This window comes from Martes martes (genome assembly GCF_963455335.1).
Source record: "Martes martes genome assembly, chromosome: 14".
In the NCBI taxonomy this organism is placed as follows: domain Eukaryota; kingdom Metazoa; phylum Chordata; class Mammalia; order Carnivora; family Mustelidae; genus Martes; species Martes martes.
In genome coordinates, this window is record NC_137902.1 from 37,450,304 (window position 1) to 37,474,537 (window position 24,234).

The 24,234-nt window shown below is 43.9% G+C and overlaps 1 protein-coding gene across 8 annotated transcripts; it reads right to left on the bottom strand.

Annotated features, from left to right (window-relative positions):
• Positions 1 to 860: 860 nt before the first annotated feature.
• Positions 861 to 21,186, bottom strand: HNRNPF (heterogeneous nuclear ribonucleoprotein F). Of its 8 annotated transcripts, XM_080823408.1 has the most exons (5): positions 21,129 to 21,186; positions 20,748 to 20,812; positions 8,274 to 8,411; positions 6,384 to 6,449; positions 861 to 2,778 (listed from the first exon to the last, which is right to left on the bottom strand). In XM_080823408.1, the coding sequence occupies exon 5, from the start codon at positions 2,725 to 2,727 to the stop codon at positions 1,483 to 1,485; it is 1,245 nt and encodes a 414-aa protein (XP_080679534.1). In that variant the 5' UTR covers positions 2,728 to 2,778; positions 6,384 to 6,449; positions 8,274 to 8,411; positions 20,748 to 20,812; positions 21,129 to 21,186; the 3' UTR covers positions 861 to 1,482. The 8 variants fall into 8 exon arrangements, with proteins under 8 accessions (XP_080679534.1, XP_080679536.1, XP_080679533.1 ...); XM_080823410.1 differs by lacking the exon at positions 8,274 to 8,411; XM_080823407.1 differs by lacking the exons at positions 20,748 to 20,812; positions 21,129 to 21,186 and adding an exon at positions 9,305 to 9,628.
• Between the last annotated feature and the right edge of the window lie 3,048 nt (positions 21,187 to 24,234).

Consider the following 24,234-nt stretch of genomic DNA (forward strand, 5'->3'; position numbering starts at 1 on the left):
GAGTCTGCGGAACACTGGTGGGAAAGATGGGCAGAAAAAGAGGGTCTGCGAAGCCACAGGAGGCTCAGAAAGTCTGGGTAAGACTCTAGTCTACATAAATGTTTTAACAAATTCTTCCGGGCTTAACCAACAGAGGATTGATCCTTTGAAATTATACCAGAGGGAGATCTAGAAGTGGCATATAGTTAGGGTATCTGGGCTACATTCTACAGTTATTAAAGATAAGTAGGGGTGGGGAAATCACCAATAGTACCCTTCTCAAGCAGTTAATAAAAACTCCATTCCCATCTCAAAGTCTGTTTTAGTGTATAATGCTGTGTGCAGAGGTGCCTGGAATTTGGACAGTTTTCTACTGCTAGGTGGAACCACTTGCTGATGTAGAAACAGGTCTGTCCCAAACTTATTGTGTGTATACTGTAATAACCAGTAACTGCTAACCCAGGAGTATTGGAGCTACTAAGAAAAAACTGCTCAAATCGGCTTATTCTGTGGTCAGTGACTGCCAATGTATGTGGCACCCAAAATTAAGGATCTCTGCTTATAAGAAATGAACATGACTCCAGCATAAAATAAGTGAAAAGCAGGACCTTACAAATGGCTGATAACAGCACCCCAGTCTCAAAGGAGGCTGGGGCCTGTGTGCTTCTAATTTTCATAATCTCTGGGATGTGTTTCCATTTCCACCACTCACATTTAACATTTTTAAAATCAAACTTCTAATTTAGCCTATAGGAATATAAGGGAAATCTTAGATTTCATGTGCTAAATTATTTTGAAATTCACACTGAAATACAGCAGTACTAAATTCTCTTCAACCACCCATTTTGCTACCTTTCTGGTGAGTATATAGTCGGTGCCAGTCATTGTGAAAAAATCTTTATTTTAAGAAAAAAATTTAGTTAACAAAAAAATTTAACAAGTTTCACTTAGCAAAATACACCCAAAAGGAAATCACAGTACAAAGAAAGTTTTAAGTCAAGGCCTCACCAATTCCTACAGTATTAGTAATGTGTCTCAATTTTCAAAACTAACTTATTTTTTAAAAGCTTAAACTTAACCTAAAAGATTTTAAATGAAAATAAACTAGAATGAACAAACATGAGAAATGTTCCTCTTTGAATCAGGGATCTAGCACCTTGAGTTTTCCAAAAAAGCACGCCTCCCCAATGTGTTCACGGTGATGTGGTGTAAAAGATCCATTTAATGTACTTAAAACTACTTTAACTCAGATAACATCACTCTGAAGTACGCTACCAAAATATTAATTGAGAAAAGCTGAAAATAGTTTTAGTTTACTCAATATCACATGCTAGAAGAAAGTTTGCATGAGAAAACACTGAAGAGGTAATTTTTTAATCCAGATTTCACAAACTCATGGTGCAAAATGGGTCCCACAGCTTCCTCTAGAGTAATAATTGCTTTTCACTGCTTGTTGGCTGCCTGTGAAAATTTGATTGCAATAACTCAAATGCTCCTACAAAACTAGTCATATCCACCCATGCTGTTCTGGCCTCCATAGCCAGCCCCGTAACAGCCGCTCACAGACTGGCTCTCGAGGCCACTGTAAGTGGACTGGGCCGACACCCCCATGCCTTGCATCATCTGGCTGCTATATGCCCCATTGCTGGCCCCAGTTGTGGAATTCAGGAAAAGTTCTATGTATCTGTGCTGCATGTTGGCCCGGTCTTTGGACATAGCTGCCACAGCTTCTTCGTGAGTGGCAAACTCAACATCCGCTTCGCCCGTCACTCTTCCATCAGGGCCAATCTCAATATGGACTCTCACAGGGTTGAGTGGAGAGAAGAAGTTGTAAATGTCGTTCTCTGTGGCTTTGTATGGCAGCCCTCTCATGTGGACGCAGTGCCCAGTGGTACTCTGGACAGTGAACTCGCCGTCGCCGTATCTGTGGTCATACATGCCTGAGAGACAGTAACTGAGGTCTCTCCCAAACAGATCGGTGGTGAAGCCGTAGCCATCGCTGAGGCCGCTGTACTCCTCATAGCCCCCATAGCCTGCACTATATGCACCAGACCTCATCCTCTCCAGGCCCGCTTGCTTGACAATACCAATATACCTCCTGGCTGTGCCAGGGCGGTCATAGGGCCCCGGCCGCTGTACAGACATGAACTTCAGAGGGGGATCTGAGTATGACCTAACTTCTTCCTGACTGCTCTTAAACACTTCAATATACCTGTGCCCTATTCTCTCCTTGTGCTTCCCTAGGGCCTTCTCAGCTAACTCCTGTGAGGCAAACTGCACAAAGGCTTCCCCTGTAATCTTGCCCTCGGGGTCCACAGGCAATGTGATCCCGTTTGGCACAATTTCCAACCCTGAGAAGAACTGAACAATTTCTTCCTTGGTGCATCCAAATGGGAGTCCTCGAAGCCGCACGAAGCCATCATTGGCGGTGTCGGCACTGTTTGGACCACTGTGCTTCAACACCCAATCCATCTCGGTTCTGTGGGACTTGAACACCTCAATGTACCGGTGTCCCATGCTTTCCCTGTCTTTTTTAAGGGCCATTTTTACATCATCTTCTGATTCAAGTTCAACAAAAGCCTCACCACTCTGCCTGCCTTCTCTAGTGTAGATGAAATGAACGCCTGCAGCCCCATCATGAATTGTGCAGTCAGAAAGGAAATTCTGCACATCCTCAACAGAGCAGGACCAGGGCAGGCCACGGAGCTTGACCACAAAGCCTTCACCTCCCTCGGGGCCCAGCATCATGGACACTTGAGAGGACAGACGTCAAACAAGCTTGGGTGCAGCTTTTTGTGGCTGAAAAGAAAGCAAAAACTACTTTACATAATTTTTCATTTATTATATACAAGAATATGCAGTAAATCTTGTTTTCCTGATTTTACAGATGAAAAAAGAAGAGTAAAATATGTTAAGAAATACACCGAATACATTTGAGCTGAGATTCCAATCCCAGGTCTCTCCCAAAATATATGTATTACTCACAGACAGACTGAAAAAGAACAAATTATGAGTCTTAAACAAATACAATAGCAATCTGGAAGCTTTAATCATTAAGCCAAAACTTATAAATTCTAACAGTCAACTATTTTAAGTTTTAGAAAGGAAGACAAAAGAATGAAATATGCCAGTATTTCAGAATATTGAGAGAACTTTTCAGAATTGGATGAAAACATGATTATTATATATCTCAAGTAAAAGGACATTTTGTTACTAGAGGAAAAAGAAGAGCAAATTTGTGATAAATATGAAATGCTCAATTGCACAGGTTATCAGAGAAAACCAGATTATTGACAAACTACCATTCTGACTCACCATAATTTTATAATTTATAGTAATTCAAGTATTTGATGAAGTCACCTTATGTAGCACTTTTAATCATTATTTTTAAACTACCAACATGCAAAAGGGTAGTTTTGTAATGACTTCAGTCCATCCCCCTACAACAAATGGAATTCATATGTTCTTTCTCCTTTATTGTATGCGCCCAGTAAAATTACCTGTTTCGTGGTTAATACTGGGTGGATGGGTGGCTCAGGGACACAAAGCCAGGCAAAATGTTTCGTATTTTGGACAATTCTTTGTTGTGGGGAATAGGCCTGTGCACTGCAGGATATTACACAGCAGCATCCCTGGCCTCTGCCCACTAGCCATCAAAAGCACCCCTCTCCCCAGGTGTGACAACCCCAAAGGTCTCCAGATATTCCCAAATGTTCCCTGGGGATAAAACTGCTCCTTGAGTTGAGACTGACTACTGTAAATCGGGGCCACTGACCTTAAAGTGGGCCCTCAATACTGCCTACAGTTCCACCCCTCTCCTCCAAAGCCCTGAGCTGTCTATTCTAATCTCCCCTACCTTCAGCTGGTCTCTCGTCTGGTTCAAACAGAGATCACGTAAAGGAACTACCACAAAGTCTAGAAACTTAAACAAGGAGGAGTTGTTTCTCTTATCAGCTGACATTACATTAGCAGGATCACAATCCTGCTCTGGTCCCAACTCCACTCACCCCAGAGAAATAATAATAATAATTATTATTTTTAAGTGAGTTCCATGCCTAGGAACTCACAACCCTGCTGATCAAGGGGGATCAAGACCTGAGCTGAGATCAAATGTCAGACACTTAATCAACAGATCCACCCAGATGCCAAGAGAAATTTATCTTCATAGTCTCTTCACTGAAGACAAACTAATTATGACCAACACCATAATATACCTTCCCTGATACCAACTTTGCCTCCAGCTACTTGATTTGCTGACCCCCTCAGTAAAATTTCAGAAGGCAAGCCTCTACTGTCCCCTCTACTCCTCACCACTGAAAAGGCAAAATCTCTCACTCCTTGTAAGAAAGAGAGTATTTTCTTCATTTTACTCATCCCTATAGCAGGATTTAACCACTCCCTCTGGAAATCCTTCCTCCCTTTGGCTCTTAATGATGCCAACCGTCTCCTGGTTTTCTATTAATTCCTTCCATCTGTTCTCCCAGATTCTTTCTGTGAGTCCTTTTCTAGGGAGCCTCATGTGATATCCATGGTCAACTAGCCCCAGGCCCAGGACTCAAGTCCCGAGCCTCAGACTTCATGAAGCCCAGAATGGTATACAAAATTCTACTCCGTAACTCCTACACCCCATGAAAGAAAGCAGCATTTTTTTTCCTGTGAAACTCTTCTTTAGCATCTCAGCTGCAGATATAAATAGCCTTATCTGTCATCCTTAGGTTCTAGAAAAAAAGTGAAGTAATCCTTGGACAATTTCACCCAAGCCCTCCAATCCAATGAGTTGATTACCTCTCGAGTGATTCCATTCACCACCCTAACCAACATTCCTAAATCCTGTTCAAGAACTCTTGATTTCAATATCAAGGTTTGTCACAGTTCTATACTCAGTCCCCTAGCCATTGCATAGCACAGTAAGAGCTCAGTAATTCCTTTGTGATTTCAATTGTCAAACAACTCTTTCTGCATTGCCCTCCTATCCCTTTCTACTTCCTCATTTCTAATTCCAGTACCAACAGCCCATGCTAGGATATTCTTACCTGGTTCTTAAACTTCTCCAAGTGTAATGGCTAACCCTTATTGCAACCCAATCTGTAGCTCAAGTGTTCCCCTAAACCGACTTTGGTATTCTCCTGTTCCAAATCCTTGGTGGCTTCCCACTAGCACTGGAACACAAACCACAGAGCTAACGGGGTACTTAGAACTTGTAACTTTGGCCTACAACACACTTATCTAGCTTGAGTCACTGCCATCAAAAAAAGAAGAAAAAAAAACCAACCCACTCCTTTATTCATTTCTGTGCCTGGAATGTGCCAGGCTTACTGCTCCCTGGGATTCAAACACACATGGTAATTATCTCCCCAAACATACTCCACCCAACCTTCTGTCTAGCTAAATCCAACTAATCCTTAAGGTCTCAGCTCAAACATACTACCTTCCCACAAGACCTTCCCTTTCTACAAATTAAGTCTTACGGTTCTATACTCCCATAGCATTCTTCCTCTGGTTTGTTTAAAATGTCTTCAAAATTGCTAGGAAAAGCCTAGCAGGGACAGACTGTTTGCCCCACCCCTAGCACAGCAGGCCCAAGATTAGCAAGAGATTAACTGATGGCCCTGAGAGGTCGACACCTCCCTCTACAATATGGCAGTCTAGGCTGAAAAAAACATGCACGAAGCATAAATGAACACAATTATTTAATATAAAATTACCTAAAACACCTAACAGTATAGTACAGATTACAAATGTTTTGCTTCAGAAAATAAAGTTCCGGGGCGCCTGGGCGACTCAGTGGGTTAAAGCGTCTGCCTTCGGCTCAGGTCATGATCTCGGGGTCCTGGGATGGAGCCCTGCATTGGGCTCTCTGCTCAGCAGGGAGCCTGCTTCCTCCTCTTTCTCTGCCTGCCTGTCTGCCTACTTGTGATCTCTCTCTCTGTCAAATAAATAATAAATAAAATCTTAAAAAAAAAAGTTGACATTAAAATAAAAAAAAGTTCCAAAAACAAAGTAACTTCTCTCAAAGCAAGGTGAAGAGCACTCTTCTAAAACACACATCTCCATGTAAAACTTTTGTTGCTTACTTATACTCCAGAATAAATTTTCTCTTATATTTCTCAGGGTTAAGTCCCAGACCTGCTAACTCCATATTCTTTTAAACTTCCAATGGAACACAGATCTAATTTTAGGTGCAAATATAACTCAACATCCTCACTCTGCCCTCAGAACCTTTAGCATTTGCATCCCTTATTGAGTTTTACAGTACTTAGGACATTAACTAAAATTCAGTAGGAGAGTGTAGATTTTTACTCCATATTAGATTTAAAGCTAATGACAAAGATCTTCAGGGTAAGAAATGTCCTGTTTAAATACATAAAATGTGAACAAAAAGTACTTTTCTTAAAAGAGCTCACCTTAAAGAACCACCCGGGGAAGGGATGCCCACAGTCGGAGACACTCCTTGTAGGTAACGAACTGTCCTAAAAAAGAGTGATATGGCCGTCTTGCCTCAGTGTCCCAGCAGTCACAGAGCAACCAGAGGTGGTGCCCTGGCTGGGATGGGCTCCAGCTCCCTTCCCCCTTCTGGAGAGGTACGGCTGGGGCTGCTGGAAGCCCTTTATAGCCCCAAGCCTTCCACAATTAAAGCACACACCAGGGACTGCCCCCACAGCATTTCGAAGGTTTACCTTTTCATAGGGTAACAGACAGGGTAAGAGCAGGGAAACATCGCACCAACACAGAAGAGACTTAGAATTCTAACTCTAAGCTCCGTGAGGAAATCTAAATACCGAGGGTGGGAGGGGCCTCTTCAGGGAGAGGGTGGAGCAAGTCCACAATAGTCCCGGGTACCGAAGGGACCGCAGGGGCAGGAGGTGAGACCCCAGGCAGCATAATCTTTACTGTGATGAGCTCCACAGAGTCGGTTGCTGAAATTGTTCAACAGGATTTACGATTTACAGGAATCCGAGGGTGGGGGTTTGGAGGGGGGCAGGGTGGAGATGGTCAACGTCTTTCCTTCCCAGTTTTATTTGGTAACTTCATTTCTTGGGACCTGTATTTGCTCTGACATTGACAATAAAGGGAGGAAATTTTGAAATACGCTTTTCAACAGGAAAAACATCACTACCATCGCCCACAGCCAAGTGATTAAAGTGTCCCCAAAGACTAGGATACATGAATTCCAAGGAGTGCGACGGAGAACCAAACCACATTCTTAATTTTGGAAAAGTGTAACTGGGAAAGTGAATTTCGCTGAGAGTGTTGTCTTAAAGATAAATCTGCCCTGTCCAAACCTTCTGTATTGTTACATTAGATACCATCCAGCTGGGAGGGGGGAGCGGTAAAAATGTCAAGTACCACAGTTTAACAATAACTTGAAATTCTCTGGCAGATGGCTTCAAAAAGCTTCATCAGTCCCTCTCTTGTGCCCCCAGAAGAGTGGTATCTAAAAGACAGAAGAACCCAGACATCTTGATGACTTGATTCCCTTCTTCTACGGTTTACCCAGCTCCTAGTTCCTTCCAATGTGGTCTGCAGACCAACATCTACCGAACCGTCCTCGGACAAGCAAGCGCCGGGACGGCCAGCGACACCGAGGCCAATTTTCACCAGACTGAAAACCGGGAGGCGCACGCGCGAACACACGCTGAAGCACTGATAAAGGACGGGTCTCACCGGAGCACGACCTTACAATCGCTGGAGTAGGAAAAAGTACTATTCTTAAGTCCTGCACCTGGAGCTTCTAATTTAACTGCACCGCACAGGATGTGGCCAAGGATTTTGCACAACTCCCCCAAGTGAGCGGAATGTGCGTTGTGCACAGACCCCCGTGGATAGATATTGTTAAAATGCAAAGATTCTTGAACAATAGACTGGGGATAGGGCAAGATTCTCCATTTCTAACAGACTCCTAGACTCCCGCGAGGCTCTCCTTCACTCTACTGGTTAGACGGGATTTAGTTCGGATTCAGGTAGATCCAATCAAGATAAAAATGGGGTGCGCCTCCGAGTGCCAGGACTGATTAGGTTTACCGAGTACTAGGGCGGCTTAAACTCCCACCCTCTTCCTTAGGGAAGGGTACTCAGTGGGACCCTGGCTTCACCCTCTTATTTGTGCTGCAGTGGCACCTAGAGCATTCTCACCCTTATTTGTAAATAAATATTCACCTGCAGCAGGTAACACGCAAGAGCCAGGTTGTCCTGGGGGTCCTAATTACTCAGAAAGTTCTACTCTTAAATCACAGTGGGCGAGAGAGACGCTGCTTCAGGATTACGCAGTTGACTTTGTTGCTCTTCAGACTTACCGCTGAGGGGAGCAGGACTGATTTCTATTTTCATCAAACAAGCGCGGTTTACAGCCAAAGGACCCCTAATTCCACCCGACGCTTAAAAACGCAGACGGCTCCGGGAAAAGTCCAGGTGCGTCTCCTTTTGTTATTAACCTGAAAACGAAACTCAAGCGGCTGTGGGCGAACGCCTCAGACGACGGCTCCAACTGCGTTCTGAAGCTCGCAGCCGCGCGGGCCGCCAGGGGCGCGTCTGAGCGATTTCGGCGGGAAGCACAGCGGCGGTCGCAGGCGCTAAGCTCCCCGGGCGGGGAAACGGGGACGAGGTGCTGGGGGCGCTCACTCGGCTGCTACCTGGCGGATGCGAGACCCTACCGTCCGCCAGACCCCACAGGAAAAGGGGCCCCGGAGCGCCCCTTCGCGGGGCCTGGGCGGGGTCAGCGGGAGCTTCCGGGGCGGGGGCGGGACGATCCGAGGAGGGAGGGAAGAGGGAGGAGGGAAGGGGGGAGGGGGGAGAGAGGCTTCCCGGGCAGAGCGGGAGGGGGAGGGGAAAAGAGGTCACCGGGCGAAGGCTTCCCGGGCCGGGTGGTGGGAGGGGAGATCCCGGGTGGAGGGAGGGGGGAAGCTTGCGGGGGCGGGGGCGGGGGGATGGGGAGGGAGGTCGCCGACGTCGCCGAGGAGGTAGTGAGGTGGGGCCGAGTTCCCCGTCCCGGCTTCCCGGAGCCGCGGGGGAGGGGGCGGAGCTCCCGAGTCGGGGGGGAGCTTTCTGGGGTGGCCAGGGCCGAGTTCCCGGGACCCGTGGAGGGCGGAGCTCCCGGGTCGGGTCGGGGGGACTTCCTGGGCCCGCGGGGGTAGAAGAGTTCCTGGGGCAACGGGGGGGGGGGGGGGGGGAGGAGAAAGAGTTCCTGGAGCGGGCGGGATCTGGGGAGAGGGCCTTCGGGGGGAGGGAGGACGAGTTCCCGGGACTCGCGGGAGGTGGGAGGTGGATTGGGGGCTGAGAGAGGGTGGATGGGCGGGCGGGCAGGGGTCGTCCGCTCGCGGCGGCTCACCACGACGGGTCCGGAGTCCGGAAGGCCGGCGCGCGGGGCTGCGTCCCGGAGGCAGAGGCCGCGTGACTGAGGGCGGCGGGCCGGACGTGGGTCACGGGGTGTAAAGGAGGAAGTGCCACCGATGGGCCCGCCAAGATGTCACCAATGGAAACGCGTCCTGCAGGTGCGGCCCGCGGCCCGCGCGTTCGGCCCAGGCAGGAAGTGGGAGGAAGGAGGGAAGAAAAGCAACGAGGAAGACCGTTCTGTGTGAGTTCTCCGGAAGGGTGCCAGGACGGGGAAAAGTCCAGAATACTAGCGTAGGGGCGGGGAAGATTGGCATGATATATGTGGAAGAGATGTAAAATTAAAAAAAAAATAAAAAATAAAAATCTGAAAAAATCTTAAAGCAGGAAGAATTGTGAAAGGAAACTAACAGACAAAAGGTAGAACCTCTTTGTACATACAGTACCTTGTTTTACATATTTGGGCATAGATTCATGTAAATACTTTGAGTCAGTTTAAAAGATTTAAAAAGATTAAGATTTAAAAGATTTTAAAAAGATTTTAAAACTCGCAAAGTTTTACATTACAAAGAATTACATTTCACGAACCTCTGAATCCGAGTTCAAAAGAACAATCTTGAAAATAATTACTACAGGCGCCTGGGTAGCTCAGTTGGTTAAGTGTCTGCCTGCCTGCCTTCGGCTCAGGTCACGATCCCAGTGTCCTGGGATGGAGCCTGGCGTGGGCTCCCCGCTCTAAGGGTAACCTGCTTCTCCCTCTCCCTACCGCTCGCCCTCTTAGTGCTCGCTCTGTCAAATAAATAAAATCTTTTTAAAAGATAAGGCAACTGCAACATGAGCAATGATTAAATTTTATATTACGGAATTTAAAAAATTTTAGTTTTAATTGTGGTGCTATGGTTTTATTTTTGGAGTCAATACTTAAAAGATATATTTGATGTCTAGAATCTGATTCTAAGTCTGAGTCTATGAAGTGGGATTACACATGAAACAAACGGGTCATGATTTAGTAGTTCCTGAAACCGGGTGATGGGTAGGTATATAGTTTACTTTTGTCTCTACTTCTCTGCAGGTTAAATACTTTTAGTAATGAAATTATTTTAAAAAAGAAAGTCATATAATCTACATACCAGAAGTAACTGAAATGAACAGGATTTATAGGGAAGAGGAACCTACTAGCTAGATAAGAGTATGCAAAGCCAGACAGGCAAATGAGTTCAGTCCTTCATTACAAAATAGCTCCAAGGGAAAAGACCAAGTGAACACTTACTGAATAAAAGAAATCTGAGAGATTTATCATGGCTTCACAACACCTGGGGTATATCTGGATTGAGTCAAACAAGTTGATAAACACTGTGGTATTTCAACTGACTAAAAATTTGATATTAAAGTGGTTTTTAAATGTTGAAGTATATTTACTTATTTTAGATATAAAACTAGTTATGTTTAAAAATAAAAGAATTCGTTTCTAGAGTTTTATTCACTGGAAGTATCTGTGGATGAAATTTTTTAAAAAATTATTTGGGGGGTAGGGGGAAGGGTTGGGTGGCTCAGTCATTAAAAGCCTCTGCCTTCCGCTCAGGTCTTCATCCTGGGGTCTGGAATGGAGCCCTGTGTCAGGATCCCTACTCTGCAGGAAGCCTACTTCTCCCTCTCCCACTCCCCCGGCTTATGTTCCCTCTCTGGCTCTCTGTCAAAATCTTAAAACAATTAGGTGGAGAATATAAGAAAAACTGTCCCTAACTGTGGAAGCTGGGTGACAAGAATCAAGATCCAGCCAAACCATGGAAAGTTATACATAACACTAAAAACTCGTGAATTCAAGAGAAGTAAAACAATATTCCAAAGAAAAATTAAGCCACAAAACTGGCTTGTTTTTGGAAAGAGTATCTCTACAGAACTGAGGTACCGGACTACTTCATAAGCATTTATTTTACTTCATGAAAACCTCTTCAAAATATATTCTTGGTAATTTATGTAACTGGTATGTTTTCTCACTTTATTTATTTGAATGTATTTGTTGAAGTTAAGTAGTTTTACATATGCCTTCCTGGCTCAAGTGGTTGGTGACACTGGGGAGGTGACAGTTAATAATTGATCAGCCATGATAGGGTTCCTGCCTGGTGAAGGAACAACGTGTACCGAAGACACGGAGACTTGCCCTGCTAAAACCAATGAAAGAGGAAAGGAGAGAAAGATCCTCCTTAGCTTTGAAAGCCTGGTTTGGTATTCTGTACATTAGTCAAACCAATGGGAAATCATTTAATTGTTTGAAAATGGAATGTGGTGTAATTTGTGTTTTTGCTTTTCAACAGAACAGTCTAGCTGTTATCTGGAAAACAAATGGTGGGAACAGATGCATGGAGAGGAGATGGGAAGCAAGGAGCAAGTTTAGGAAAAACTGATGGTACCCCAAAGTAAAAACACTGTGGTAGAAATGAAGCAATTGTGCCAAGATCTGAGTGATGTGCAGTAGATAAAAATTTACCAAACTTGGGAAAGTCATTCATTAACTCAGAAATACTGTGCACTTACAAAATGCAGACACTGTGCTAGGTCCACAGAACAGTAGGCTGAGAAATCAATAAAGAAATTAGGCTCCCTGCTCAGCGGGGAGGTTACTTCTCCCTCTGCCCCTCCCCACTCATGCTCTTGACAAATAAAATCTTAAAAAAAAAAAAAAAAAAGAAGAAATACATGTATGATGACAAATTCTGAATGACCCAAAACTAGAAAATGGAGATTAATTTACACTGGGGCTCTAAGGGAAGTGACAAACAGATCCTAAGCATGAGAAGGGGTAGGAATGGGAAACTTTTCACCCCTGGTAAATACCTAAGGTATAAAAGCAGATTTTAGAAGACCCCCCCCCCCTTTTTGGTTCCTTTGTGCACTATCCTACTTATTCCTCCCTGAATGCTTGGTCAAAGTTTTTTATTTTTTACGTTTTTAATTATTTATTTTTTTAAAAGAGATTTATTTGACAGAGAGAGACACAACACAGGCAGGGGGAGTGGGAGAGGGAAAAGCAGGCTTCCTCCCGACCAGGGAGCCTGATGCAGGGCCCCATCCCAGAACCCTGGGATCATGACCTGAGCTGAAGGCAGACGCTTAACAATGGAGCCACCCAGGAGCCCCTCTTTATATTTTTAAAATGCAGGGCTTTGCCAGGGTCTGTTTTTGTGCTGGTTGCTTTGTATAAATATTTTACTTTGTGGTGAATCCTTTTATTTTTTTTTAAAGATTTTATTTTTTTAAGTAATCTCTATACCCAATGTGGAGCTCGAACTTAACAACCCTGAGGATCAAGAGTCGCATGCTCTACCAACTGAGCCAGCCAGGCACTCGTGGCAAATCCTTTTAATCTTCATATTCAGGTCTTATTAAATTCACAGAAGAGAATTTTAGATATTATTTCTGCTGCTTATGTCTGTTTTCCCTTGAGCAAAGATGGGTCTGGGAAAAAAGCAATTCCCTGTCTAGGGACAGTGCATGAGCAAAGCCCAAATCCCTAATTTATTATGGGTAGTTTTCCTGTTCCACTGGAAACCTCAAGTCTCTCCCAACCCAGCAATTTTTATAAAGTCCCATTTCAGTGGCTCTTAAACATTTCTGGCTGTCAAATACTTGAGAATATGATGTAGTTCTGAACCGACTACTTCAAGAAACCACACCCCCTACACAGTTGTGCCAAAATTTTCAAGGGGCTCAGGCATCCCAAGTGTGACAACTCTGACCCTAATTTGTACAACAAGCCAAGTTCAATATATAAAGTTCAGAGCTATTGAGAGAAAAGCTGTAGATGGGTCATTAAATGTGTTATTAACATTCTAAATGTTCAGGGCACCTGGGTGGCTCAGTGGGTTAAGCCTCTGCCTTCAGCTCAGGTCATGATCTCAGGGTCCTGGGATCGAGTCCCACATGGGCTCTCTCCTTAGCCGGGAGCCTGCTTCCCCCTCTCTCTCTGCCTGCCTCTCTACCTACTCGTGATCACTGTCTGTCAAATAAATAAAATCTTAAAAAAAAAAAAATTCTAAATGTTTATTATTACTACATTTTTTATCCATCAAGAGAGATGTATGAAACAGGAACGCTATTTTCCATTATCTTTTCATTATAAGGGCTTTTAGTTTGTGTACTGTAGCTAAGTCTCGGGTAATAATACACTTTCCCTCAATGTTCATTTCTCAAAAGCTGTGTTAACTAAAAGCAAAAATAGTATGTCATGTTAGGTAAACTGTATCTATTATGCCTGTATTAAAATTAACATAAGGGACAAAATTTTACCCTACATAGAACAAGCAGCTGTTGCTCTATATTACTGATTGCATTCTGCTGGTGACTCAGGAATCAAAACCCAAGTTACCAGAGAAAAAAAAACATATCAGGTGAAATGTTCATAAAAAGAAACACTGCTATTTGACTTCCACTGCTTAAGATAAAATGTTTTCAAATGAGGGAAAAATTTCATCATCTCTATTGAATTGGTAGTGCTTTCCCCACAGTAAGAAATATGATTCAGCACAGCTAAGAAATGTAAGGCGGGAGTTGGGGGAGGTTGTTAAAGAAAATATGATTGCTAAGACGACAGTCTCCCAACCACCTCCCCTATGAACTTTCCTGTAGCTCTTTCCCCTCAGAAAGCAGCCCCTTGTTGGGTGACCATTTAGATCCTAGAACCCGGCAAAGGCCTACACTCATGGTCTCCAGAGAGATGGTTAGAGTACATGCCCCCAGCCCCTCAAGGGGCCTATAGCTTCCTCCTGGGGCTCTGTGGAGAGCTGACACCTTGTCAGGTCCCATGCAGCTGCCATAGGAGCGAAGACTGCTGTAGCATCTTGTGCTCAATTTTTGCTGCTCAGGGGACCATACCACACTGCCCTAGGAGAGTAGAGAACAAATCCAAGAGGAAAGAAACACGGCAATGCACATGAGAGTGGCTCAAGCACCCGGAGAGAATACCATGCATTCAGACAACAGCTTAGAACAATAGACAGTTTAAAGTGAATGAGAAGCAATGGACAAAACACTAAATTTTTTTAACAAAAAAATATGAGAACTTTCAGATACTCAGTTACAGAATATAAAACTTTTAAAATCTGAATTTTGAATTTATAAAGTTAGTAATAAACTGAAAGCACAGTGGCCTGAAAAAGCAAGTGGAAGAAATATCTCAAAACAAAGAGAAAGAAATAAAGGGAAAAAGATATGAAATTTGGAGGACACGGATGTAACATGAGACAACAGAAGTAACATGTCAATAATAGGAATTCCAGAAGGAGAAAAAGACACAAATGGAGGCAGGAGAACAGATAAAGAATGAAAGGGAGATTTTCCTGGCTTAAGATAAACGTGATCGTGTAGTTCCCAACAGATATTTTTGAAAGACACAACCTAGGCATATGTTGCTAAAACTCCTAAATTTAAAGTATAGAAAAAACAGCTTTGGAGAAAGAACTGGGTACAAAGGATAAAAATACGATAGTTAACCACACGTGCCTACTGAACACTTGAAAGTGGCAAGTACAAATTGAGATGTGCTCTAAGTATAAAATGCACACCAAACTGCAAAGATTAAAACAAGAACATAACATCTCAATGTTAAAATACTGATATGTTGAAATATTATTTTGGATAACAGTCAATCAAAATACATTAAAATATACTAAATTAAAATATTAAAACACATCCCAACTCATTTTCCTAAGGCCACTATTACCCTATTTTATGGGCTGTAGTGCGCGTCCAAAATTTTGATGAAGTCCTAATGCCAGCACCTCAGTATGTGAGATTTGGAGACAGTCTTTTTTACAAAATGAGGTCATTAGAGTGGGTCATATTCCATTATGACTGATGCCCCTCTAAGAAGGGGAAATTTGGAGACAGACAAGATGACACAAACACAGAAGACAGCCATCTAACAAACCAAGGAGAGAGGGCTGGAATGTATAATTTCGTCATGGCTCTTAGAGGAACCAACCCTGCTGATGCCTTGATCTAGGACTTCTGGCCTCCATAACTACAAGGCAATAAATTTCTGTTGGAACCCAGTCTGCAGTATTTTGTTATGGCAGTCCTAGTAAACTAAACAATCTGATACCAAAACCAGACAGACATCACAGGAAGAGATAACTACATACTAATATCCCTTATGAGTACAGGTGCAAAATTCCTCAACAAAATACTACAAACTGAATCCCACAACTTGTAAGAAAGGTTATACACCATGACCAAATGAATTCATCCCAGGAATGCTTAAGGGTATTTCAATCTAAGAAAATGTTCTTGAACTAGGTAGTAGTAGTTAGTGATGGTCTTCACAATGTTGTGAATATACTAAAAACCTCTGATTTGTACCCTTTAAACTGGGTAGTATGTGAATTATATCTCTCAAATACGAAACAAAATAAATCTGTCATTCATTCTATTGGACAGCATATTCTATTGGACTGAACAAATTTTGTGTAAAACAGAACAAAAACCTATAGAGATGCCAATAACGGATCATCTCTGCAATGTAGATACTTATAAGAGAGCAAGGAATTTTTAGTATTCACACTAGGTCAGAATATTTGTAAAAGCAGCATACTGTCAGGAAAACCTAACTGGAATTCAGAATTTTTCATTCCAGTCTTTTCCCCCCTTAATATTATCGCTTTTTGTGCTGTTTAAGAAATCTTTTTCTTAGGCCAAGGCCATATGGGTTGTTGTTGTTGTTGTTTTTTTTAACTTCAAAAGCTCTGTTGTTTTCATCTACATTTTTATGTTTTGATCTATAATCAACCTGGAATTGATTTTCCATTTCCAAGAGTGTTAGAATTAGTTTATTGAGTTTCACAGGCTAATTTTGCTCATGAACTCAGATGAAAAGATCCTAAAGAAATTATCAGCCCACAAAATCCAGCAAAACACAAAGCAATAATCATGACCAAGTTGAATTTGTTCCAGGAATACAACTGCAGCTCACCATTTCAAAGTCAATTCCTGCAATCTGTCACACTGACATATTAATGAAGAATAAATGAGTTAACTAAGATTTTTTCATGTTTTATGAGAAATGCAAAGAAGTATCTTACACAACAGAAGAAAATAAGAGGAAATTGATGAATTCCTCTATAAACTGGGAGTGGGGAAAACTTTCCTGACCAAGACCCAAAACCCAGAACATGGGAAAATACTGAAAAATTTCATTACATAAATACAAACAAACAAACACCCCAAAACAGAAACCTCCAAACCTCTTATGCATAGCTAAGAGGTTAAACTAAGCAAACATATCAATGATAAAATGGGAAAGATATTGCCAATTTTCCCCAAAGCATTAGTATCTTTAATAGAGTATCTAAAAAGAGAAAGTCCATCCACCCAAAAGGAAAATGAGTTAGAAGTATAGTCAACAGAAAAAGAAATGACCTTAAACATGAAAAGATCCTCCACCTTACCCATTTAAGATAAATTAAAATTTAAAATGAAGTAACATTTAAAATACCTACCATATTCGCAAGAAATACATAAATTTGAAAACATCCCCTTGGCAAATAGGCCCTTTCAAATACCATTTGTGGAAATATTAAATGGCCCCCCCAAAAAAGCAAAGACACATACAAAGGATATTCATCTCAGCTCTATTTCTAATAGGAAAAGGCTAGAAACAACCCAATTGCCCACCACTAGAAGTCCAGTTGAATAAACTTTGTTGGACCCACTTAATGAAGGATTACACCTTAAACTAAGGAAGGCATCAAAGATCACGGTGGTTGTATCAAGTCAGGAACCAAACTGAAGGGCTCCCGCTGGCCACAAACTGGATAATTTCTGCACCAAAGAGAATAAAAGCCACAGTGAATTAAATTACATGTTAAAACTCACGACTTCAAAATGATACCAGAAAAAAGTGTCTTTGGCACATGCTAGAGATCACTAATTATGTTGGATATTGATATACAACAGGAACAGATCAAAATTTAAACTACCATTTATAAAGTACAACTTAGAAAAATCAAATGATTAACAAAGAAAGTTTCCTCTCTCTAGAAATATTCCTACTACTAAACAAGAAGGAATATTTAAAGTGTCACTAATTTGGAGATATTAACAAAACAATGGGTTTAGGGAAAGACCATCGATAGCTGCTAACATCACAAAGGGGGAACACAAGTGCCTGCAGCAGGAGTAGGCAAGAGTGCACAGCACCTCCAATGAAGTATTCTCTCCAAAAAGAAAATCTCAGCGGAACCAGAACAGCCCTTACAGGTAATTATCATTTTGCAGGAAAGGCAGAGAGGTCAGAGATTCAAACACCACCACTGAATGTAATCAGAAAAACCCAAAGCCTGAGGAAGGAACTGTGTATGTGACACTCAACCCAATTCATTCAAAAAAAAAAAAGAAGAGAGAACCTCTAGACTGCACTAGTAAGGTAATTACTTGTCCACACTGAAAATGTGGCTAGTAAAAAGTGAGATGTGCTGGGCGCCTGGGTGGCTCAGTTGGTTAAGCTACTGCCTTTGGCTCAGGTCATGGCCACTGGGCTCCCAGCTTTGTGGGGAGTCTGCCTCTCCCTCTGACGTTCTCCCCTCTCATGCTCTCTCTCAAATACGTAAATAAAATCTTAAAAAAAAAAAAAGTGAGATGTGCTGTATATATATAGTACATACTGGATTTTGAAAGCTTAAGTGGAAAAAAATGTAATTTAAAAATCACATGAGAAAATATTCTGAACATTCACTAGGTTAAACTAAATAATTATTAGAATGAACATGTTTCTTTTTACTATTAAAAAAGTGAAATTATGTAAGTGGCTTGCATTTTATTTCCACTGGAAAATGCTGCTCTGATTAACAGAATTTAAAAGAGATGGCCACCAAATTAAGGTGTGACCTTGTTTAGATTACAATTCAAGCCGGCCATAAAAAAAAATTATTCAAGAAATATACAGTCAAGTGCATTTGAACACAGGGTATTTAATGATCTCAAGGAATTACTATTTCTTCAGCTGTGATAATGGTATTGTACTTGTATTTTTTTTTTAATCTATAGAATAGAAGCTAAAATATTTATGGATAAAATCCTCGTTATGTCTGGGATTTGCTGTCAAACAAGCCAGATTGGCCTTAGATGAGCTAGATTCTCCCTCTGATCTGCCTCGTTATCCACAGTAACTCCCAATTCCGGGCGGTAAGATGGGAGCAGGGTCCCTGGCAGAGGAGGGCTGTCCCTGTCAGACAGACCTGAGTCCTATTCCCTCCCTGGGCTAGTGACTTCATTTCCCCCTGGGCCTCCATTTTCTCATCTGTACAACACGGATAACAGCAATTACCACCGCCCCCCTCCCCCCACCTACAGACCGGTCATGAGCATGTGACTTAAAAATACGGTCAAACTCCTAGCTCTGTGGACCCAGTTAAGGGTCAATTCACGTGCTTCTACAAAGAGTCTGCGAGCCAGAGCTCAGATTCAAGAGTCCCCCTTCCCATTTCTGCAGCGCTGCAGGCACTTATCCGGGATGGGCCCCCTATGTCTCCACACTCTCCTTCACAGTTTTGGCCGTATCTGAGGACGTATTTAATCAATCTTTTCACTTAAATCAATTCACATTTTTACTTGAATATTTTGTGTTTACAGAAAGCCTTGTAGCAATATTTTTAAAAGAAAACCAGTCACTCGCCTATTAAAAAAAGATTAAAAGAAAAAAAGCAAATACCACAAAAAGAATGTTAAAATAGAAAAATTAAAAATAGAAAGGAGACCGTAATACAGAACAAGCCTAATAAATTTCCAAAATGCATACGGGCACAAGAGCAATCTCTCCTAAAATTTATTAAAAGTAGAAATTTACTCACTTATTTTAAAATGAAGACTCGTGTCTAGAAATTAACACTAAAAACATCACTTTTCACTGACATATCCTAACGTATTTTTTGTCTAACCGGAGAACCCGAGGTATTTTCATTCTTACTAGAAATTCAGAAACAAATAGTTAACCTTTAAAAACGTAACTATAAGTAATAGAACTACATTAAGATAGGTAATTTCGACAATATTTTTAAATGAAATGGTTATTTAAAGTGTTCACAACTCTTCCAGCTCCACTAGGTTCCAGATACCGGAGGCGCGGCCCTAACCTCCGGCACCTCCGCGCTCCCTCCCCCACCCCCCACCGAGCGGTTCCCCCTTAGCGCGCCGCCGCTCGCGGACCCCTCTCCCGCCACGCATGCGGCCCGCAGTGGCAGAGAGGAGCCCGAAGTACCCCCAATAGTAGAGAGAACTACAGAAGGAAGCGCGTTTGTCCTAGGGCCTCGGGGAAATAAGCTACTGCGAAGAGCTTCCAGCGGGCAGGCGGGCCGGGACCCAAGGGGCGCCTGGCGGGGGCGGGGGTGGAGGTCGTGCAGGAGCTGGGGAGGGGGGCTCTCCCGGGTCTGGGGATTTGTCTGGCAAGAATCTGAGAGCTCCTTAAAGGTACAAATCAACGGGGAGGGGCCTGTGGCCTCCCAACCAGGTCTATAAAAGACCAGGGTCGGTCGAGTCCCCGAGACTCGCTCGGCGTCACCAGGCCGGCCAGCGCCACTTTCAGTGAACCACGCGGGAACGCTGAAGGTAGAGGGCGCAGCGCGAGCACCGGCAGACTCCAGAAGTTTCTCAGGCGCAGTCAAGAATCAGCAAAAAATACATTCAAGGATACAAAGAAAAGATTAAGCTCGCTCGGCAGAAGTGCCGTCACCAGGCAAAGATAACGTGAGCGAGAGTTTCTACCCAAAATGCAGACACTATACCTCTAAAAGCAGGAGACAAAACGCAGACTGGGGCTCAGGAACACACGCCGCACGGAGAGGAAGAAAAGGCCGCAAAGACCGAAAGTGGAGGCTCAGCGAGCGGGAACGTGGGAGGGGGGAGGAGCCAGTTCCCAACCAGTGTGGTGCAATTCAACCACGTGAAAGTACTGCTTTCATTTTTAAATGAAGCCCCCCTCCCACGGTCGCCAGGTGCCTCACGCTATTCCTGGCAGGGGTACTCAAGCTCTGCGACCTCTGGAGTCCGCACCAGGCCTTTCCTCCGTTCCTCGCCGCGGGCCCGGCCTCCCCCCGGTCCTAAATCTCAGCCCAGCGGTCCAGTACCCGAGTGTAAGGCCGTTGACCTCTGATCCCACCTCCTCCCACCCCAATTCTCAGCTCCGCCACCCCTACCCCCAGTGAGCCGAGTCCCTGGTCTGTACCCGAGTAACCGGCTTTTGACCTCATATTCTACCTCTCCCGACCCCAACTCTCAACCTCGTCGTCCCCAGTCCCCATTCGGTTCCCATGTGTGAGGCCCTTGATTTCAGACCTAGCCTCCCCCGACTCCAAATCTCAGTCCCAGTGTCCCCATACTCAAGGGCCCAATTCTCGGTCGGTCCCAGTTGTGCAGCCCTCAGCCTCGGACCCGCCGCCCGTCCCGCCCCTCACCTCGGGATCCGAGTCTCCACGCTCCCGCTCTTCACATCCGGCACCTCGATCGTCCCTCTGAGCACCTAGAGGAGGGTGGAACGCGGGGAGCTTGGCAGTTGTAGCTGAGGCAGTTGAGGCTTGTTTACCATCACCATGGAAACCCCTGGTAGCGCGCCCTGGGCGGGGCCTCCGAGGGGCGGGATCTGGCGCGCGGCAGGCCCGAGTGCACAACTCCCGCCCGATGGGCGCACGCGGCGTTTACCCCGCTGTTCTGGGTTTGCCCGATCCCCGCTTGGCCCTGTACCCCAGCACCTAGGAGCAACAGCCCGGGAGCCCGCGCCCCCACCCCACTTCCGGCTGCCGGCGTAATCGCCGGCCGGTTTCCCCGCGGAACCCCACCTTCTTCTCCAGGAAGACGCGGCGAAGGGCGACTTCCACCACGGAGCCGGAAGGACGCAATGAGCGCGGGGGGGGCGGGGCCTCCGCGGCCGGCGTCCAAGGGCGGGGCTGCGAGGGCGCTATTGTGACGCGCATGGAGCGGAGCCACGGATTGGTCGGCAGGGCGCGAGGCAGGCCGGGGGCTGTGGAAGCGGGCGGTGTTGGGACGGGAGCTGCAAGACCTGTGGGAGCCCTGTGGGGCGGGGGGGGGGAGGGGAGTGTCGATAAGCAGTATAATTGCGCTCCGAAATGTACTGACTGGGAGAGTCCTTCCCAAAACAGAGCTCTAAGGATTCCTGGATTGAAGACCATCGTGAGAAGAAAATGAGTTATTTCCTGCCGAGGAAGAAATAGGGAACCGAAAACACCGAAACAGATAAAGGCGGCTTCGATTGCAGGATTTAGAGAAGGATTAACGGGTTTACTGAGGTGGCTCACATGATTATCACTTGGGCTGAAAATCTCCCAGTCCCTGAAGGTGACCCAGAAGACCCAGGGAGAATGCAAAGTTTTCAGTCACAGAACACCTTAGGCTACAGGGTGGGTGGAAATGGCTACCAGGTGGAGATTTTCTTGATATGTTATGGGGTTAGTAATTATTACCATTTTAATTTTTGGAGACTCTTCATAAATAGGAAAAGATCAAGGCATTCATCACAGGTTTAGCAGACCAAATTATTTTACAATCACTCGTTATATTAGGGGAATGCTTGGAATAGTGGCAGATTATGAGTGGATGACAATAGTAGAGGAAAGAGCGGTTTGTCAAAAGAAGCTGACTCCAGGAAAGAAAAATGGGTAAAGTAAAAGCAAGAGCTGTCAGAGGAGGTGAAAATGTACAAGGAGAAAATTAAGACAAAATTACAGAAAATGGGTCCTACAAAAATCAGGTGTTCTTAAGAAACCCATGATGACTCCATCACAGCTCACACTGTATAAAGTCTGGTTCTGGAGAGAAAATGCAAGCAGCCAATCTGAGGCAAATATTAAAATTATATCAAAAAAATAGTGCTTCAGAATGAAGAGACTGTGAAGCCAGGTCCAAGAAGATATCATCATGTAGTCCGTTAAGAGATACTCAGCCAAACGGGCTCTTAAATCCCTTCAAGTCTGACAGTTCTCCATTATTCATCAACGATGCAATAATCTTTGATGGCTTCCCTGAATGAAAGACTAGGACCTTGGCCTGATTATGAGCCTCCCTCTGGTTTTAGGAGTCATCACAGGTGCCCACTATGCTTTTTTCCAGAGATGGGAACCAGCATGGTCACATGTAGACCCTCTTTCACAGTGAGGGCTGGAATTGCTCATACTGGTACCACAGATCCAGGCCTTTTCCACAAATGTCCATCTCACCAACTGGAAAATGTTTGCCTACACCCGGTCTACTTGGACCACCTCAGCTGTAGGGTCTTAGGGCCTCCATTCTTTTCACCTCTGTGTCCACAAAAGGTGTCTCACCTAAGCTCTGAAATCTAAAGAGACATGTTTTGTTTTTTTTTTAATTGTTGGGAGTACCTACAGAGAGATGCACCTTTAATGTTTGTGGTTTAAAAACAATTGAATTCACCACAAGTGAAGATCGCCCCAAGATGTACCCTCTCACAGAGACTGACCTGCTTTTATATTCCCTGTTATTTATGTGAATAGATTATCACAAATTTAATTCCTTTCAATAAATATTTTTAAGTTTCAGATATAGGCTCCTCTGTGGAAGCCACTCATCCATAACAAACAGTGCCGAAGTTTGTATTGTCTGGAGTCTATTAAAATTATCCAGTTAATACCCCCTTGAAAGAACACTTTACCCATTAAGCTTTGCCCCCCACAGCCCCCGCACCTTCCTCAGGAGAGTGCTGATGGATAGGCAGGATTCCTGAGGCTCAGAGAAGGCTTTTATTCAAAGCCATAGTACCTGTCAGATAGCAATGAGGATTACAGTAGTTTACACGTATTGCACCTTCACTGTGGTTTGCACTGCTTCTGAATACTCAATTTCATTTAACATCATAGCAATCCAGCAGTAGATGTTACTACCATCACCATTTCGTGGAAAGGAACTGAAGTGCAGAGTCACAGACACCTACAGATGGCACACTGAAGCACTCTGGTTCTGTGGTACACACTCTTAACTCTTAGCTGCACTCTTGAACCCAAAAGAGAGAGATCTTCTAGGCTGGTTCACGAGCCCCTTTTCTGGCTTCCTTTCCCATTGAGAGAAGGAAAGAATGAAGTAAAAAAGCAAATTGAACTGTCCAGCAGCAGCATAGAGCCTGTCCAAGTGTAATGTTTCTCCTTGAGGTCAGGTGCTCTAGTAGGCAGAGATTGAGGGATGAGATAACCCAAGTGGAATGAAGGCTGGTTCAGCAGTCACAACCTCATCTGAAGAATTTTCCTGACCAATATAGAAAAATACACCTTTGTGAAAGAGGTCAGTTGTATGGTAGTTAGAAATGTGGTCACTTTGTAGTATATGCAGATATTGAATTATGTCTACACCTGACATGAATACAATGTTATATGCCAATTTTATGTTAATAAAAAAAAGAAAAATGTACTTTGAAGCAGCACCAGTGCTTCAAGAAGTAAGTCATCACCCCAGAAGGCGGGTCCCTTGGGTTATTTGCCCTCATTTCAAGGATTACTTTACAGTTATTTCAAACAGCACTTCATATTAAGAAGTGAAAGAGGAATTATGACATCTCTCTGAGCTTAATAGTTACTTGCTTGAATTGGGTTTGTTTTGTTTTTGTGGGTTTTTTTTTTTTTTTTTGGCCTAGCAAAAGACTGCTGGTGGACTGGGTGATACTGGGCAGTCCCTTTGACTATCTCCTAATCAGGGTGAGCAAGAAAAAGCCCTGGCTTGGACATTAGTGAACTAGGTCTCTCTGTTTTCATTCGGAGTTGTAAGCTTTTAGCTTGATTAGAAACTATGTACAGAAGATGCCTATATACAAAACTATGTACAGTTAGATGCCTTCATTTCTGTGGGGCTCAGGAGAGTCAGAAAACTTCATTTGGACTGCATGTGGTGCTTTTCAACTCTTTAAAAAGCAATTACTATAAT